Genomic DNA, 17,506 nt, shown 5'->3' on the forward strand with positions numbered 1-17,506 from the left:
TAAGTAAATTGCTAACATTAGTAGCTGTGAGGTGGTGAAGACAGAATTTTACTTGTGCTATTTTTACCTTCTAGCTCTGCCTTACACATGCTGCTGGATCTCAGAAATCTTGAGTCACAATACCATATTTCTTCAATTCTAAAGCTCCATTTAGTTTAAAATGCACTGGAGTTTTATTGACTTTTTTTTTTTTTGAAGCGTGGGAGAACTCTTTATTGTGTCAAATGCACAATAATTTTTTCCAACCAACAATAATATAAATGCAACCACTTAATCGTATATCATTCTTCTTTTATATTGGTGTCTATGACTGAGTCTGCACCTTTACCTGAAATATCAAAACATCCTTCAAAAGTACTTCTATCAGTAATTCCTGGGACTGGGTGACATGATTCTTTTCTAAACCTGGCCAAGGATCCTGCTTTGCACTGGCCTGACAAAACCTCTATCTTGCCTCCCATGACATGATTCTCTGCAGTTTTTCTCTTTTATTATTCTGCTCTCCCTCTTCCGTTTGCTCTACATTCTGGCTTTAGTCACCACCAAGACTTTTCCTCTTCAGTCGGCTCTTTCCCTGGCTCAACAGGGTTTATAGTTGACCTTTGAATAATGTGGGGTTTAGGAGTTCTGATCCTTGTGCAGTCTCAACTCTGTGTGTAACTTTTGACTACCCAAAAACTTAACCGCAGTCCTCCCTAGGTATCCACTGGTTCCAGCATTCCCTTGTGGATACCAAAATCCATAGATGCTCAAGTCCCTTATGTAAAATGGCGTAAAACAATCCATACAGTCTACTTTCTCCATTCGCAGATTCCCAAGCATTGATGGGAAATGCTGTTTTCCATCTGTGACGGGTTGCATCTGCAGATGGGAAAACTGGGGGATATGAAAGGCCAACTGTATATTTATTGAAAAAAATTTGCAAGTAAAGGGACCGGCGCAGTTCCAACTCATGTTGTTCAAGGGTCAACTATACAGACTTAATCAGTTAGTCTTAGAGTGTCACATAGTTAAGGTTGGACTGTGTTCTTACATTTCCTATTGTTTCAATTTTTTAAAAATTTAGTATTTCATAGTGTAAGTGATTTGAGCCTTGTTTTAGAAATATCCCTAAAATATTTTTCTCTACTAGGTTACATTCATGGTTTTGTCACTTGTAATTAAACATTGGAGTTACTAAGAAGTTTTTGGCAGATAATATCTGAATGATAGTTCTTCAAGATGCATGAAGTAGTTTTCTTCTAGCTTTTACATTTCTGTGGGCTGTTCTTAGGGAATTTGGACTTCTCTGCTCTAATTGAGTTACCTCTTGTGGGAGAGGTGGCCTTTTGTACATGTTAACTTTTGGTTTCTGTGTTACATCATTGCATAAGTTTTTTTTTAGATGTTGGAAGCAACAAATAAAGCTAAAATTCAACTCTTGGGATACAAATAACTCAACTGAAGTGATAGCCAAATGAATTGATAATTGACCTATTGTAAAGTTTTGACAGGCACAGGCTGGGACAATGACATCATTCTGCAGAGCCAGTGGCAAGTTTCTTTTGGTATGAATTTCAGAAATCTTTGAACTTGCATCTTAGAATTGAGGAAATGAGGTACTAACGGCCTCCCACACATTGTTGCCATGAAGATCAAATTGGTGGGTCAGGGAAATGTGATGGAGGGGAAAATGGAGACAAATGTACTTGAACAATAAAAAAAAAAAAGAATGCTAAATAGAAAAAAAAGGTTTTAAAAGAAAAGAAAGATCAAATTGGAAATTGGAAGCGAAACATCTTTGTAAGCTGCCGTGAGCTAAAGAGGTTACAGACCTTATTTTCTAGTGCCTAGTAAGTATGTGGCCGGAAATATAAAAATCCAATAAGGTTTTCCTGGAAAAAAGACTTAAATATTACCATATCTTGTGTCTGAATGATCATCTCCTATTTGTATAGTGACTTCAGTTAATTTATTCTTATAGTCCTACAAGATAAGAAGAGAAAATATTATAATTTTATTACTTTGATAGGCAAGAAAATTGAGACTTATAGATGTGGGAGTAGAATCAAGCTCATCTTATTTTTTTTCTTAGACTGTGAATAATCTGTCCACTTAACACTTCTGAGCTGGATCATGAGAATGTTGTGAGAGAGCACTGAGAAAATATTTATATTTCTACAGAGAAAAGATGTGCATAATATTGAGGGAAAGAGTAAAACATATGGCTTTATAATTTTGTACCAGTGTGCCTTTTATATTTTTGTCTTAATTCATCCCTAGGTGCAGGGAAGTGTATTATATTTTATGAAGATAAAAATGTTTTATTTCCTTGTTTGGAGGAACAATGTTGTATATTGCTTTTAAAAGTATGAATCAAGAGATAGCTGCAGAAAGAAAATTCATCTGTATTTGTATTTTCTAATTTTTCTGGAGTAACTATTATTTTCATCAATGAAAGTTATCAATGAAAACTTGATAATATAATAAACAACCTAACACTACATCTATAAGAACTAGAGGAACAACAACAAATAAAGCCCAGAGCATGTAGAAGGAAGGAAATAATCAAGATCAGAGCTGAATTAAATGACATAGAGACTAGGAGAACAATTCAAAGGATCAATAAATCCAGGAGCTTGTTCTCTGAAAAGAGAAACAAAATCGACAAGGCTTTAACCAGACTTACCAAGAAAAAAAGAGAGAGGACCCAAATAAATAAAATCAGAAACAAAAGAGGAGAAATTACAAATGATACCACAGAAATACAAAGGATTGTAAGAAATTAGTGTGAACAACTATATGCCAAAAAATTTGAAAACCTGAGTGAAATGGACAAATTTCTAGAAACATATAATCCTCCAAAACTGAGTCAAGAAGTAGCAGAAAACCTGAATAGACTGATATCAACTAATGAAATTGAAGCAGTAATAAAAAAAACTCCCAGCACTCAAAAGTCCTGGATCGGATGGCTTCACAGGTGAATTTTACAACACATTTAGGGAACAGCTAACTCCTATCCTTCCCACATCATTCCAAAAAATTCAAGAGTAGGGAAGACTCCCAATGAGACCAGTGTTATCCTAAACCCAAAACCAGGGAAAGGCACAACGATGAGAGAAAACTAAAGGCCAATGTTGCTGATGAGCATAGATGCTAAAATCCTCAATAAAATATTGGCAAACCAGATCCAGCAGTACATTTGAAAGTCCATACACCATGATCAAGTGGGATTCATCCCAGGGATGCAAGGATGGTATAATATTTGCAAATCAGTAAATGTAATATACCACATAAACAAAATGAAAAGCAAAAATCACATGATCATATCAATAGATACTGGAAAACATTTGATAAAGTACAACACCTGTTTATTATTAAAATGCTCAGCAAAGTGGGAATAGAGGGAGCATACCTCAACATAATAAAGGCCATATATGAGAAACCTACAGACAGCATCATACTCAATGGACAAAAACTAAAAGCTTTCCCCCTAAGATCAGGAACAAGACAAGGATGTCCACTTTCACCACTTTTATTCAACATAGTATTGAAAGTTCTAGCCACAGTGATCAGACATGAAAAAGAAATAAAAGGCATCCAAATTAGAAAAGAGGAAGTAAAACTGTCATTATTTGTAGATGATGTGATAATGTACATAAAAAACCCTATAGGCTCCACCAAAAAACTACTTGACCTAATAACTAAATTTAGCAAAATAGTGGGATACAAAGTCAATATTCAGAAATCAAAGGCATTTTTGTACACCAACAATGAAATATCAGAAACAGAAACTAAGGAAAAAATCCCATTTGCTATAGCAACAAGTAAAGTAAAGTACCTAGGAATAAACTTAACCAAGGAGGCAAAAGACCTATAGTCGGAAAACTATGGAACACTGAAAAAAGAAATTATGGAAGACACAAACAAATGGAAGCATATGCCATGTTCATGGATTGGAAGCATCAACATCATTAAAATGTCCATACTACCCAAAGCAATTTATAGATTTAGTGCAATCCCTATTAAAATACCAATGACATATTTCACAGATTCAGAACCAATATCTCAAAAATTTATATGGAACCAAAAATGACCCTGAATAGCTGCAGCAGTCTTGAGGAAGAAGAACAAAGTAGGAAGGGTCACAATACCTGATATCAGGCTATACTACAAGTCCACAGTAATCAAAATAGTCTGGTACTGGCATAAGAACAGACACATAGATCAATGGAACTGAATACAGAGCCCAGAAATAAATGCATGCCTCAATGGTCAATTAATAGTTAACAAAGGGGACATGAGCATAAAGTGGAGTAAAAATAGCCTCTTCAACAAATGGTGCTGGGAGATCTGGAATAGTACTTGCAAAAAAATGAAACTAGACCACCAGAATAAACTCAAAATGGATAAAAGACTTAAACATAAGCCACACCACCATAAAAGTCCTAGAGGAAAATATAGGCAGTAAAATTTCAGATGTCCCACTCAGCAATATTGTTGCTGATTCATCCTTTAGGGCAAGGGAAATAGAGGAATGAATAAACAAATGGGACTACATCAAATTGAAAAGCTTCTACATGGCTAAAGAAAACATCATCAAAATGAAAAGGGGACCAACCATATGGGAAAAGATATTTGCCAATGTTACCTGGGACAAGGGTTTGATCTCCAAAATATATAAATAACTCATATGACTCCACTCTAGGAAGACAAACAATCCAATTAAAAAAGTGGGCAAAAGACCTGAACAGACACTTTTCCAAGGAGGACATACAGAGGGCCAGAGACATATGAAAGGATGCTCAACATCACTAGCCATTAGAGAGATGCAAATTAAAACCACAATGAGGTACCACCTCACACCTGTCAGCACGGCCATTACTAACAAATCAACAAACAAGTGCTGGCGAGGCTGTGGAGAAAAGGGAACCCTAGTCCACTGTTGGTGGGAATGCAGACTGTTGCAGCCACTGTGGAAAGCAGTTTGGAATTTCCTCAAAAAACTAAAAGTGGAACTGCCTTTTGACCCAGAGATTCCACTGCTGGGATTATCCCCCTAAGAATCCTGAAACACCAATACAAAAAAATATATGCACCCCTATGTTTGTAGCAGCACTATTTATAATAGCCAATTGTTGGAAACAGCCTAAATGCCCATTAATAAATGAGTGGATCAAAAAACTGTGGTACATTTACACAATGGAATACTGTACAGCAGAAGGAAGGAATTCCTACCCTTTGTGACAGCATGGATGGAACTGGAGAATATTATGCTAAGTTAATAAGCCAGGTGGTGAAAGACAAATAGCATATGATCTCACCTATATGTGACAAAACCTAATGAATAAAACAAACAAATGAGCAAAATAGAATGAGAAGCAAGGAAACAAGGAACAGACTGACAAGGACCAGAGGGGAGGTGGGAGGGGAATAAAGGAGGGAAGAGGGGAAGGGCCTAGTTAAAGAACAAGTGTAAATGACCCATGGACATGGACAAAAAAGTGTGGGAATTGACTTTGGGAGCAGGGTTGGGGGGCGCGGAGCAGTGGAGAGCAATGGGGGAAAAATTGGGACAACTATAATTGAACAACAACAACAAAAACTTGATACTATAAATGCTACTTCAATTTTAAAAATAAATATGCTTAAAAATATGACTGACATCTTGACAGATATTAATTTTGTATTTCCACATTTTCCAAACTTTTCACATTAAACATGTACTGTTGTATAATCAGAAAAAAAATATTAAATATTAAAATTAACATGAGGAAAAAAGACAAAACTAAACAATGGTTAGATTTATGGTAGGAATTAAAGATTTTTTGGAGCAAATAGTTTGTGAATTATTTTTAGATTTCCTTGAGGGGATCGGTTCCCCAGGACGTGGGGTGGTAAGGTGGTACTAGAGCACAGGGAATTACAGGGAGGGATTGGATTGGGAGGGAGGAGTTGCTGCTGGCCAAATCTGCCTCTGGTGGAGTTCAGGGTGGGGTGGGGAAGCTTCAGTTTTTGGTCTGATTTCTGCTTATAAGGTTTTAAGGTTTATCATCAGCTCCCAGGATCTAACAAACAAACAGATGATTTGGATGTAAAAATCTTCAGAGCCACTTATCACCTATGCTATTTCCATAGACACTCAGTAGAGCTCACTTTGAAGTGGCAGATTTGACAGTTATTAGCTTTTGAATTTAAATTGTACTTTTGTAAATCTTCTCTGTCTGAACTCTGCCAGCGACTTAGCTGGATTTAGATGCAGAGTTTGCCCTTTCCTGAGCCAAACTGTGGAGTCAGCAAAGTGTGTTGTCAGCAGAATTCTTGTTCTCTTCCTCCCATTGGATGATTCCCACTTTTCTTTGTCCACTTTGTAGCAGAGTCCTTGTGTCTGCCACTTGTTCAGCACTTAAGTTCCAGATGTTCTCTTCCGTGTTATCTTCTACCTTCTCACAGGAAGTTCTCTTATGAAGTGGTAAATATCTTTTTGCTGTACTTTAGTTTGGATGTTTTTATATAATACAGGTCAGTACCACCTTCACACCAGGCAGGGGGGGCCCCTGCCTCGGTCTCAGCTGTGGAGGACCCCTCTCTGGCTCTTCTCCAGCCGTGTTCTTCCTCCCGCCTTGCACTTTGTGGGCCAAGGAGATGTGCCCACCTGGGTGTCATGTCCCCTTCCCGCACACCCCTTTATACCGCACTCTAGATAACATGGCTTTGGAGCTACATTCTTAAAAGGTCCAGGTCTGCTTCCTGGGCCTTCCTGGGCTTTTCCCAGGTCCACCCTCCTGACTGTAGCCTGTGTGATTGTGGGCGGGGCACTGGCAGACCTTGGAGGTGCAGCTGGCGCCACCTCGTATGTGTGAGGAGGCTGTTTAGCAAAGTATAGAAGAGGACGGGGCACCTCAATTTCCACTCTCGTCCTGCCAAACTCAGGGCTGGCCTGAGGAGAACCCGCTACATAGTGCTTCACTATTACACCGATTTCCTCATTACAAGTTATTGGCAGAGATAGCTTCCAGGCAGAGAGTAAGTCAGGGCCTGGGGCCGGGGAAGAGTATAGCAATATTGTTTTAATAGTTGTTACATGAGGAGGTTGAGAAATAACACTCGGAGAAGCAGATGGAGAATGAATCAAGAAAGGCCTTTTTGCTCTGCTAAGATTACGGACTTTATCCTCAGGTCAGCTGGGTGTTGCTACAGGGTCTTGAGACGGATGACGTAATTACAGCTGGCGGCAGTATCGCAGGTGTGGGCAAGAGCAGGAGAGGCTCACCAGTTAGGCTGTTGGTGGCCGTCATCCGGCTGCAGAAGATGGTGATTAAAATAGGGCAGTGGCCGTGAGGATGGAGGGAAGACACTTGCCTACTATGCAGGGCTATGCTGTGGGTCAGTTCAAGTAGGATAATGTTTTGAAAATTACTTTGGGAAGCTTACAGGGGTCTGCAAATGTTGTTAGTGTTATTTTAAAATGTCATTTATTGATTTTAGAGAAAGAAAGGGGAAAGACAGACAAACATCAATTTGTTCCGCTTATTTATGCATTCTTTGCTCCTTGTACGTGCGGAGATCAAGCCTGCAACCTTGGTGTTTTGGGATGATACTCTAATCAACTGAGCTACCTGGTCAGGGTGTTAGTGTTGTTATTGATAACAATAATTATCGTATTGTGGATGAAGTTTACATTACAGCTAATCTCAATTCTAGGGCAGGCGGATGTAAGAATTCAGCTGCAAGGATGTGGGTAGCAGTCCTATATGAGGTGTGACATCCCCTGAGGTCCCCTTTGGGAGAGCAGGAAGTGGCTCTGCCAGGCTGTGGGGGCCGTGGGCTAAGTGGAAAGGGCAGCGGTGCTGGGGTTAGCTGGGCTTTGGTGTCAGGCTGGATATGGAAGTGTCCCCGAGGTGGACTTCATTATTCAGGACCTAGCTGCTTCCATGTCCTCTGCTTTCAGTAAAAGTCCTCTCGTTCCATTTGTTGCACTTAATCTCCCTGAATCTGTAACGTCCCTGTTTCTATTTTACTAGAGAAAATAATTCTTGTCACTTACCCTGATGTGGAAGGGAATGTGGAGGGGTCTACATTCTCAAACACATTTTCAACTAATCTCTGTTTGGAGTTTTTGTTTGCTTTCTGAGATATCTGGGACCTTCATTTCTGAGAGTTTCTGCAGCTCAAAGCAGCTGTCTTATTATCATCTATATATGTGGTCTTCACAGCTCAGATTTTCTCACTTTGATAAGTCAGTAAAGCTCCCCTGTGCTTTCTACCCCCCCTCAAATTGTTGACACCTGCATCTATTACCATTTTCATTTCTACTTTGTTTTTTTCATCTTATAGTATTTTTATTCCTTTACTCTCTACTCCCTTTAGAAACTCCACTCTTTTGCAGATTTGCAGAAAGCAGAGATAAACATACTTAATTCAGCAAGTTTAAATGTTATTAGATAATAAAGTAATGATTGCATGTGTTTAGAGATGTGTTCTATGAGGGTTTTCAAATTAATATTTCTAATGTTAATATTATTGTAGATTGTCTAACAGAAGGTCTCTTGAGAAAAATCACTTTCCTTTCTTCATGGGTAGACTTTTTCTAGAGTGCTCTTTTTTGAAATGTTCTCTGACAGTGCATGACAGTGCCGGAGGTGGCTGGTTTCCCTTAATCAAGGACAATGAAAATATGAGACACAGTCTATCTATATACCACAAGCACAGAGTTTCTTTTAAAGAGTAAGAGGAACCTGAGATGCAGAGAATTAGCTGAGTTGCTCAGGGTCTTCGGTTTAGCCCGGGCAGAGGAGGGACTGGGATCCAGGTCTGTTGTTCCTGGCTCATTGCCTGCCCCTTCACAAACCTGTGTTGAGTGGCACAGAAGAGGAATGGTCCCAGCTGGGTCTGTCCAAGAAACGCTGTGCACTTTCATCCCCACTGAAATGTAAGCCCCACGAGAGCAGGGCTCTTTTGTTCCCTGTGGTATCCCCAGCATGTGCACGGTGGCACGTGGGAGGGGCTCAGTGAACATGTAAACCGAATTACAAATGGGATCGAGTACCTCTGTGACATTGTTTATGAAGACAGACACGGAACTCAGGTTTAAAACATGAATTTTTTCAAAATCATTTCTAAAAAGCAGCAGTGTCTACAAATGAAAAGAGAAAAGGCTATGTCATAAATAGATCAGATACATATTACTTAGCTCTAGGTTCCCATGGTAACTTCGGGTTCCTTTTATAAAAGAAAAATCAGAATATAAATATTTCTGCACAGGGTACTGTGCTCATGTGCTTGATAATGTAGGCTAAGGAAGTTTTTATTGTAAGTTGCATATGTGCCTGCATTAACTATTCTCATGCTTTTGACCTTCCCACATAGTAGGATGAGTACACTCACTCGCTGGAATTAGAGTTGAAACATTTGTGCTGTGCACTACAGTCTCGGGCCCTCTGCCTTCTTCCTGCTTGCTGTCTCGCCTTCTCAAAGAAGGGTGCCAGCACTTTGCTGAGCATTAAAATCTGAGGACCTTTTCCCCAGAGGAATTGCAGTCTCCTCATATACAAGGCTATGCTGTTCTCAACATTTCACATAAATATTCAGAGAGAAAGAGCCTTATATAAAGGAAAGAAATTACATTGGCTTCTTTTTGCCCCTTCCCTCTTTGTGTGTTCTCTTGGATATCAGCAAATTTTTCTTTACTGAGGCCAGAGGTCTTCTCCCACCTGTGCTGTTTTTGATTCTGTACAAGAACTTGTGGTCATTTACTGGCTCTTTCTAATGAACTCTGGTCAACTCTTAATTGACTGAAGAGGATAAGCAGGGAGCACCAGGGAGCTGATTTTTTCATTGGTGGGCCACTAATGTGAACAAGTCTCAGGGTACAGAAGACCAGGCAGCTTTGTTCGTTTGTTTTTTCGTTAGCTCGCTTACTCACTCACCTCTCAATCCATCCTTAGGCTGATAGATTTCACTGAGTATCTTTGGGCACATGATCTCCAGGCTTTATCTCATTGTTTATTGCACCCTGTCAAACCTGCCACAAGGAACTGGTAAAGCACTAGAACAATTAAAAACAGTGCCTTTCTTTCAGGGCAGTTCTAGCTCACAGCAATTCTCCTGGCTCTGAAATCATAATCTTAGGTGATCACATCATGCACATTTTACCTTACTTTGCTAGGAAACATGGTCTCTAAAATGCAAGCCATTTGGGTGCTAAGTAATTAGTATCTGATAGAGGGCTTAATGAAAAATTGGCTGTGACGAGTCTATTGAGAAGTGGCACAACATTGTACTTTATGGGAGAGTTTAAGGGATTTTTACTGGTAATTTCCCCCAGATAGCTTTTACTTACACACTGACTTGTGAATTGTGATAACACTGTTTTACATTGGAGCCCTTTATCTTTATAGTTCCTTATAAAATTCTATGTATGTCATGTGTTTGTGTCCTATCTACTGCAACAAAATCATAAACTTACTGAGTGCAGGGACTATGTGTTGTATTTATTTTAAATTTCCTCCATCGTACTTAGGCCATAGTGCTTGTTTAATAATTAAGTGCCACATAGTAAAGAATGAATTTTAATATATAAAAATATGCTGTTATATGCATAAATCATTATATATAATATATAAATGTCAGTATATAAAAGTTATATGTGTATTGTCAGTATAATGTCAGGATATCTATCTATGCATATTATTTTTATATATACAATTTATTTGAAACATTTCTAGTCTATATGTAGTAAAACCAACACAATTGTCATAACTGGGAGATGACACCTGAGGTTTTCTGTGAGTACCAAGTCTTTCACAGGGTAAATGACCTTTGTGTTTAGGGGTTTCAGAGAAGACCAGAGCTGGTCAGTAGTTCAAGTGGTAAAAACAGATTTTATTCAGGAACTATTGCGACAGGGAAAAAGAGATCTCATTATAGAACTTGGCTCAGTTACTATATAGCATAGACAAGTGGAGATTTATGGGCAAGGAGCAGGGTGAAGGTCAGTGGATGGAAATTTACTATAGGAAACATCAGGGCTAAGTGGGAATTCTGCTAAACCGATGTGACAGGATTCTTGCTAAAACTGGGTGACGCCAGGATGAACAAGGAAGCCAAAAGTCAAGGATTCATTGGGAAGAGAGTTTGGAGGAGCCTGACTAAAGGGTGGTTAAGGAGGTTTTTGTCAGGGGTACTGTGGGCATCCAATATTTATTTGGGTGTATCCTGACATTTTGTGTTTTAGGCATGAGATAACAATTTGAGTTTCTGTTACTTGAGAGTTTGTGCCTATACCTTTATTGGTTAGCCTGTAAGCACGAGAGTGTGTGTATTTGTGTGCCATGTACCCTGATTTCTCTTGAGCGGTCGTCTTCCGTAGGTGTTAGGTAATAATGAGGAGTCATTATTCTCTATTATTCCTTGAGTTGTTTCCTGGTTCCCACATATTTACAGTGTAAAGTTTTCAGGGAATTCCATCATTTTGTGACTTGGGGCAGTGACTTTATGCCCCAGCTTTCTGTGATTTGCGGATGTGTCTTAGTAACTGCCACGGTTTGAGTGAGGTAGGGCCAACCATTCCTCCAGTTTATAGTTTGGAGAGTGTGGCTTGTGAGTGGATATTTTGTAACTTAGAGTGTGCTCTGACTCACATCAGTTATGTTTGGTGGTAAACTGTCAGGAGCCCTGAAATGCAGGAAAAATTGTCAGGAATTTCCTCCCTTGTCAGGAAAAATATGAAACACATTGAAATAGGCCGGAAAGGTTACTGGGTGTCCTGTTTAGTGCTCCTCTCTGAATTTTCAGTTTCTATAGGGGCTTGCATCTTTCCTTATCTTTGAACTATTTTACAAAATTGTGAGTTGTAAGAAACCAGTAAGAATCCAAATGCTTCTTGTCCATAGAAATGAAAAGTCATGTTATCCTTTGGAATACCATTGATCATTCTGCTCTGGATATTTACCAGTTCTGCATCTCTAAGTTAATTCATTTCACTTTCTGGATTGTCCGCTTATGTGTGTTCTTTGAAATCCCCTTTGAACTTGTGATATCTTCTTACTGACTGACTTACTAATTAATGACAAATAAAATCTTTGAAATATATTAATTTTATATTTGTATTAGAAAAATTTATTACCTTTTCTTTTTAATTGTTTCTCACCACCCAGAAAATTCTCATTTTCAAGGGACCAGTTTAAGGGCTCTATGTTTACTTGGGTCTGTGGCTAGAATTTTGGGGTGTTATCTGTAAATATGAAAATTTACATGCTGTAATTGTCTCTATTCAGTACCTTTAATGCCACTCAGAATATTTTTGGTGCATATATTTTATGTTTAGTTATTTTATTGTAGCATACTATTTCTTAAATTTTTGTCATGGACTTAAGGGTTGCTTTCAGAAACAGATTAAAAAAATTTATTTGTTACCAGCCCAAATGAAATAGCCTATTATATAATTTAAAATAAAACCTAACTGGCTTGGTCTACGTCTTAAATCTCTGACCCCAAGTACAGCTTCATGCATGAAATAGTTTTGAATTTAAGTATTTTATAATGATAAATAAACACATTAAAAATTCCTACTGAAATCCTAAGAATTTTGTAACTTAACAACATATATGGCCCTTTAGAACTCAGCGTAATCTAGAAGAGGCAGATAGGATGAAGACTCTTAGGAAAATTAATTGGCATATAACATCCATCATTAATTCAAAAAACACAATACTATACTTTTTGTATGTTCCTGTCATTGTTCTCACCTCATAACTGGTAACCTGAATATCACAGAGGCAGTGGTGAAGAGATTTCTTGAGTTTACTATTTTATTCAGAGGCCTTGCTTCATTTGAAGTTCATGCCAGACTTCTCAGCATCATTATTTTGCAAGAATGTTAACATCTGAATTTTACATATGAGGGCCAGGATCTTCCCAGTGGGATATGGAAACAGGAAAGACTTCCTAATACAAATAACTGGGAACAAGAGAAATTATGCAAGTGCATGGATGGTCAAGGCTATTCTACAATAGCAGATTGTGATAGGTCTCTCCCCCTCCAAATATTCCAGTTCTAATTTCTGGAACCTGTGAATGTTGCTTTACTAAACCAAACAGGGCTTTGAAGACATGAATAAGGAGCTTGAGATGGGAGATTATCTGGGTGGCCCCTAAATGCAGTCACAAGACGAGGAGAAAGAAGGCAGTATGTTTACAGACGCAGAGAGTGGACTGACACGACCATAAGCCAACAAATGCTGGTAGCCTCCAGAAGCTGGGAGAGACAAGGAATGGATTCTCCTCTAGAGCCTCCAGAGGAAGCATGGGCTGGCTCATACCTCAGTGATACTGACTTTGGACTTCTGGTCTCCAGGATTGTGCAAGAATACATTTCTGTTGTTTTAAGATGCTAAGTTTGTGGTAATTTATTACAACAGCCATAGGAAAACTAATACAGATTTTACAACCTGGAAGTGGGGAATTACTGTAACAAATACCTAAAAGTGAAAGTGGCTTTGGAATTGGTTAAGGAACAGAAGGTGGAAGAATTTGAAAACACATAATAGAAAAAGTCTGGATAGAACAGACTGTTGGTAGAAATACAGATGCTAAAGACTCTGTCAGTGAGGACTCAGGAAAAAGTGAGGAGTACAGTAGAACAAGCCTATATTGTTAAGAATGTCTAAAACCATTGTATTTTTTAAAATATTTTAATTATTATTTTAAAAGATTTTATTTATTTATTTTTAGAGAAAGGGAGGGAGAAAGAGGGAAGCATCAGTGTGTGGTTGCCTCTCACACTCCTTCTACTGGGGGCATGGCCTGCAACTCAGGCATGTGCCCTGGCTGGGAATCAAACCTGCGGACCCTTTGGTTCTCAGACTGGCACTCAATCGACTGAGCCACACCAACCAGGGCAAAAACCATTGTATTTTGGAAGCAGATAACACAGGCCCACAAATGGAGAGAAATTTTGCCTCAGTGTGGGTGATAAACAGAATCTTTCCCATATCTGATTTAGATGATTAGATTTGGGGCTTTTAAGCTGATGAGATGTAGATGAGGTTTTGGATTTTGAGTTGATGCTGAACGGGTTAAGACTTAGAGGACACTGGGATATGGTATATGTATTTTGAATGTGGGAAGAACATGAATCTTGGGGTCCAGAACGTGGACTGTGATAGGCTGAATAATGCCCTTCCCTCAAAATGATATGCATGTCCTCATCCCTAAAACCTAATTGTTATCTTTTATGGAAAAATAAAAAAGACTTTGAAGATGTGACTAAGTTAAGGATCATGAGATGGAGAAATTATTCTTTATCATATAAATGAGCCCTAACTCCAAACACAAATGTCCTTATAAGAATGAGGCAGAGGGAAATAAGACAGAAGAGAAAGCAGCATGACCACAGAGGCAGAGAACAGAGCGAAGCATCCATAAGCCAGTAAATGCCCGCAGCTGCCAGAAGCGGGAGGGGGCAAGGAGCATATTCACCCTTCAGCCCCGGGAGGGAGTGCAGCCTGGCTGACACCTTGATTTTGGCCCAGTGATACTGAATTTGGACTCCTTGAGTACAGAAGTGTGAAAAGATAAACTTTTATTGTCTTAAGTGGCTAAAGGTGTGGTAATTAGTTGCCGCAGCTACAGAAACCTAATACAGATATGGAGAAGAATCAAATCATTTCCCCTACCTGTATTCTTATCTGTATTATCTGTATTCCCCTACTCTTGTATTCTCTTAGAACATGAGATGGCTTTATGATTACTGTTAAATTTCTGTGGCTATCAGGCTTTTATATTACGAATTTTACCATTCCTATTTTAAAACGCTCACCTTTTATTTTAAGCATGATGGTATTATATAAGTTGAAAATGCTTGTAAACAAACAGAAGACTTGACTTCTACTCTCAGCTCTGCTTCTTCCTTACTAGCTGGGTATCTTTGGGTAAATTACTATGCAATGCGAGTTTCAGTTGAACAGTGGAAATTATATGAACAGCTCTTCTTCACATAATTGTCATAAGTATTCTGTGTTGTAAGTACATATGAAAAATACCAGATAAATAATGTAAATTTAAGACTCCTTAATGCTCAACTATTAAGTGTGCTCTCCCTAACTATTCCGAAGTTATGATGAGCAGTTTTGACATGAATCACTGACCACATTAAGCATCGTCGCCCCCAAGCCCCCAAATTAGATGCTGGAAGTGAGTTTTTGGGTTCAAAATTTTGAATTCTTTAAAGCTCTTGATTCACATCGACAGACTTCTCTCCAGAAAGCCTGTACCACTTTACTCTCTCATTGGAAGCACACAAGTGCTCATTTTACTGCATTGCTACCTTAGAGAATTTTAAAAAAGTATTTTAAATGTTGTACCAACCTGATGAAAATTACTATTTGTATTTCTTCAACAAGGTTTGACTTTTTTTGGTATATTCCCTGACCATTTGTATTGTCCTTTAATGAATCACTTGCATTCTTTGTATTTCCATATAATTATTTGTCCTTTACCTTACTGATTTCTAGAAACCCAGTATTCTTAACTAAATTTTATGTTATTCTTTACCAGTTTGTTGTTTATTTTTGACTTCAGTTTATGACTTTTGATGACTTTTGTGTTCAGTATTTGCATGTAGTCAAATGCAGTGAACTTGTATTGTTTTCCTCCCTCCCTTCCTTCCTGGCCTCCCTTCTTCCCCTCCTGCTCCCTCCTTCCCTCTTGAAAGCCTTTCCCATTTGGCTGCTTTTATTGATTGTTTTAGGTAGGTATATTTGCTTTTAACTGACAGTAAAGCATAGTTGAGATCCAGGCACTTATCAAAAGACATAATCTCAAATTATCTCTTGCCAAGTTTTGTCAAAAATTTGAGTGGAAACAGTAATACTCAGAGATGATTGGCTGAAGGATATATTAAAGTTTATTTCTGGGGGAGGGTATGAGTGCAGCATAAAGACCTTTGCTTTGAGCCTGATAATTCCACCTTCTTTAATTTACTGTCCCTTTTCATTTTATTTTATGTATATGTAGAAATTGAAGCAGGGGAAACAGAAACCCAGGTGGTTTGTGCCTTATCATATCACCACTAACTAGCTCCTTTCCCTATATCATCCTCTCTGTCCGTATTATAAGGATAGTAATTCTACCCTTAATCAAATGCTAACTCAGTGCAGCCTAACATGCCTGACATTTTACATGCATTATCTCAACTAATTTCCACAACAACCATAGAGGATAGTAAATATTATTCTAATTTTACTAATGAAAAAAACAAATGCTTTGAGAAGTAAGTGACTTGCCCAGTATCATATAGGTTGAATTCGGAGGAATGGGATGTGAATTCAGACCCAGACCTTTCTGATTTCAGAACCCATTTCTTAACTGATATTCTTGGCCTGTGGACAGATGCACACAACCAGATACCTTCTTTCTTCCCACACCTGATTTTCTGAATGATGATGAGACTTGACATTTCTGTTCTCCCCTGTCATTGATACAGTGAGGAAGGCAAATGGACTGGATGAAGCAGAATAACACCATCCAAGATACTAAACTGAATAAATAGGATATTGAACTGAAAATATTTTGGGGAGGGCTTAGAACTTCTCTCATTCTTCCAGTGCTCCAATGGCATTTTGTGCTTGTTTCTCTAACTTCTGGCATCTTGTCTGTACTGTTCTCTGACCAATGGAAGATACTGTGAAAATTTCAGAGCAATCAAAGGCCAGAGACGAGTGGGTTGGTCTTAATCTGATAATTGTTACGAATGTCTCTTTCATAGTCTGTGATTGATGGCAGCCTGCTGTGGTGCATGTGTATCGAGCCTAGGGAGCTGCTTAAAACACCGGTAGTCTTTACTAACATTTGGGTGATTAATTATTACACCTCTGTTAAATTTTAAACAAAGTGAGAATTAGATCGATGGGAATGGTCCTTTTATTTTTTTCTTTGAAAAACTTGGGACAGTGACAGCATTCAATTTCCTAGTATTATTTTGCTCTTATTTCCTATCTACCAATTATTTAGAGCTCCAAGAGTCTGCAAAGGAAATAGGGAAATGTGCTGTAGCCTTTTTGGGGTAGGTGAGACTAAAGGTTAATGGACACATTTGAAAGCATGGACTGTCCTGTCCCTTCATCATATTCTGGGTGCCTACTCAGTGCCTGGCAGGATGCATTTTAGACAAGAAACTGCTTGGTGTGGCTCCAATGGGGGAAGAAGGAGAGTCAAGCAGGGAATAAAGTTTGGAATCAGGCTTGTAGGCAGGGCGATGGAGAAAGCACAGCTGTCCCTTTAAAATTGGCTCTAACAAAGGCTTGTTTTTGTAATTGTTTGCAGAAAGATTACCACTTTGAATATACAGAATGTGACAGCAGCGGCTCCAGGTGGAGAGTTGCCATTCCGAACTCTGCAGTGGACTGCTCTGGCCTGCCTGACCCAGTGAGAGGCAAAGAATGCAGTATGTCTGACTTTTTGACCATTCGTTTTCCTGATTAAACCATCCCCCCTTCATGTTAGCTCATGAAGTTCATTATAATGG

General features: G+C 38.7%; 1 protein-coding gene across 2 annotated transcripts in view; it reads left to right on the plus strand.

Moving 5' to 3' along the window:
• Nucleotides 1–17,506, plus strand: part of ELAPOR2 (endosome-lysosome associated apoptosis and autophagy regulator family member 2) — a 182,602-nt gene that overhangs the window by 69,801 nt on the left and 95,295 nt on the right. For both annotated transcript variants that reach the window (XM_054564617.1, XM_054564616.1), the window contains exon 2: nucleotides 17,305–17,425. In XM_054564617.1, coding sequence (XP_054420592.1) covers nucleotides 17,305–17,425 — 121 coding nt within the window. The remainder of the gene's footprint in view (nucleotides 1–17,304; nucleotides 17,426–17,506) is intronic.

This window comes from Pteronotus mesoamericanus, unplaced genomic scaffold (assembly GCF_021234165.1).
Source record: "Pteronotus mesoamericanus isolate MK-2021 breed Mesoamerican mustached bat unplaced genomic scaffold, CSHL_Meso_final scaffold_85, whole genome shotgun sequence".
In the NCBI taxonomy this organism is placed as follows: domain Eukaryota; kingdom Metazoa; phylum Chordata; class Mammalia; order Chiroptera; family Mormoopidae; genus Pteronotus; species Pteronotus mesoamericanus.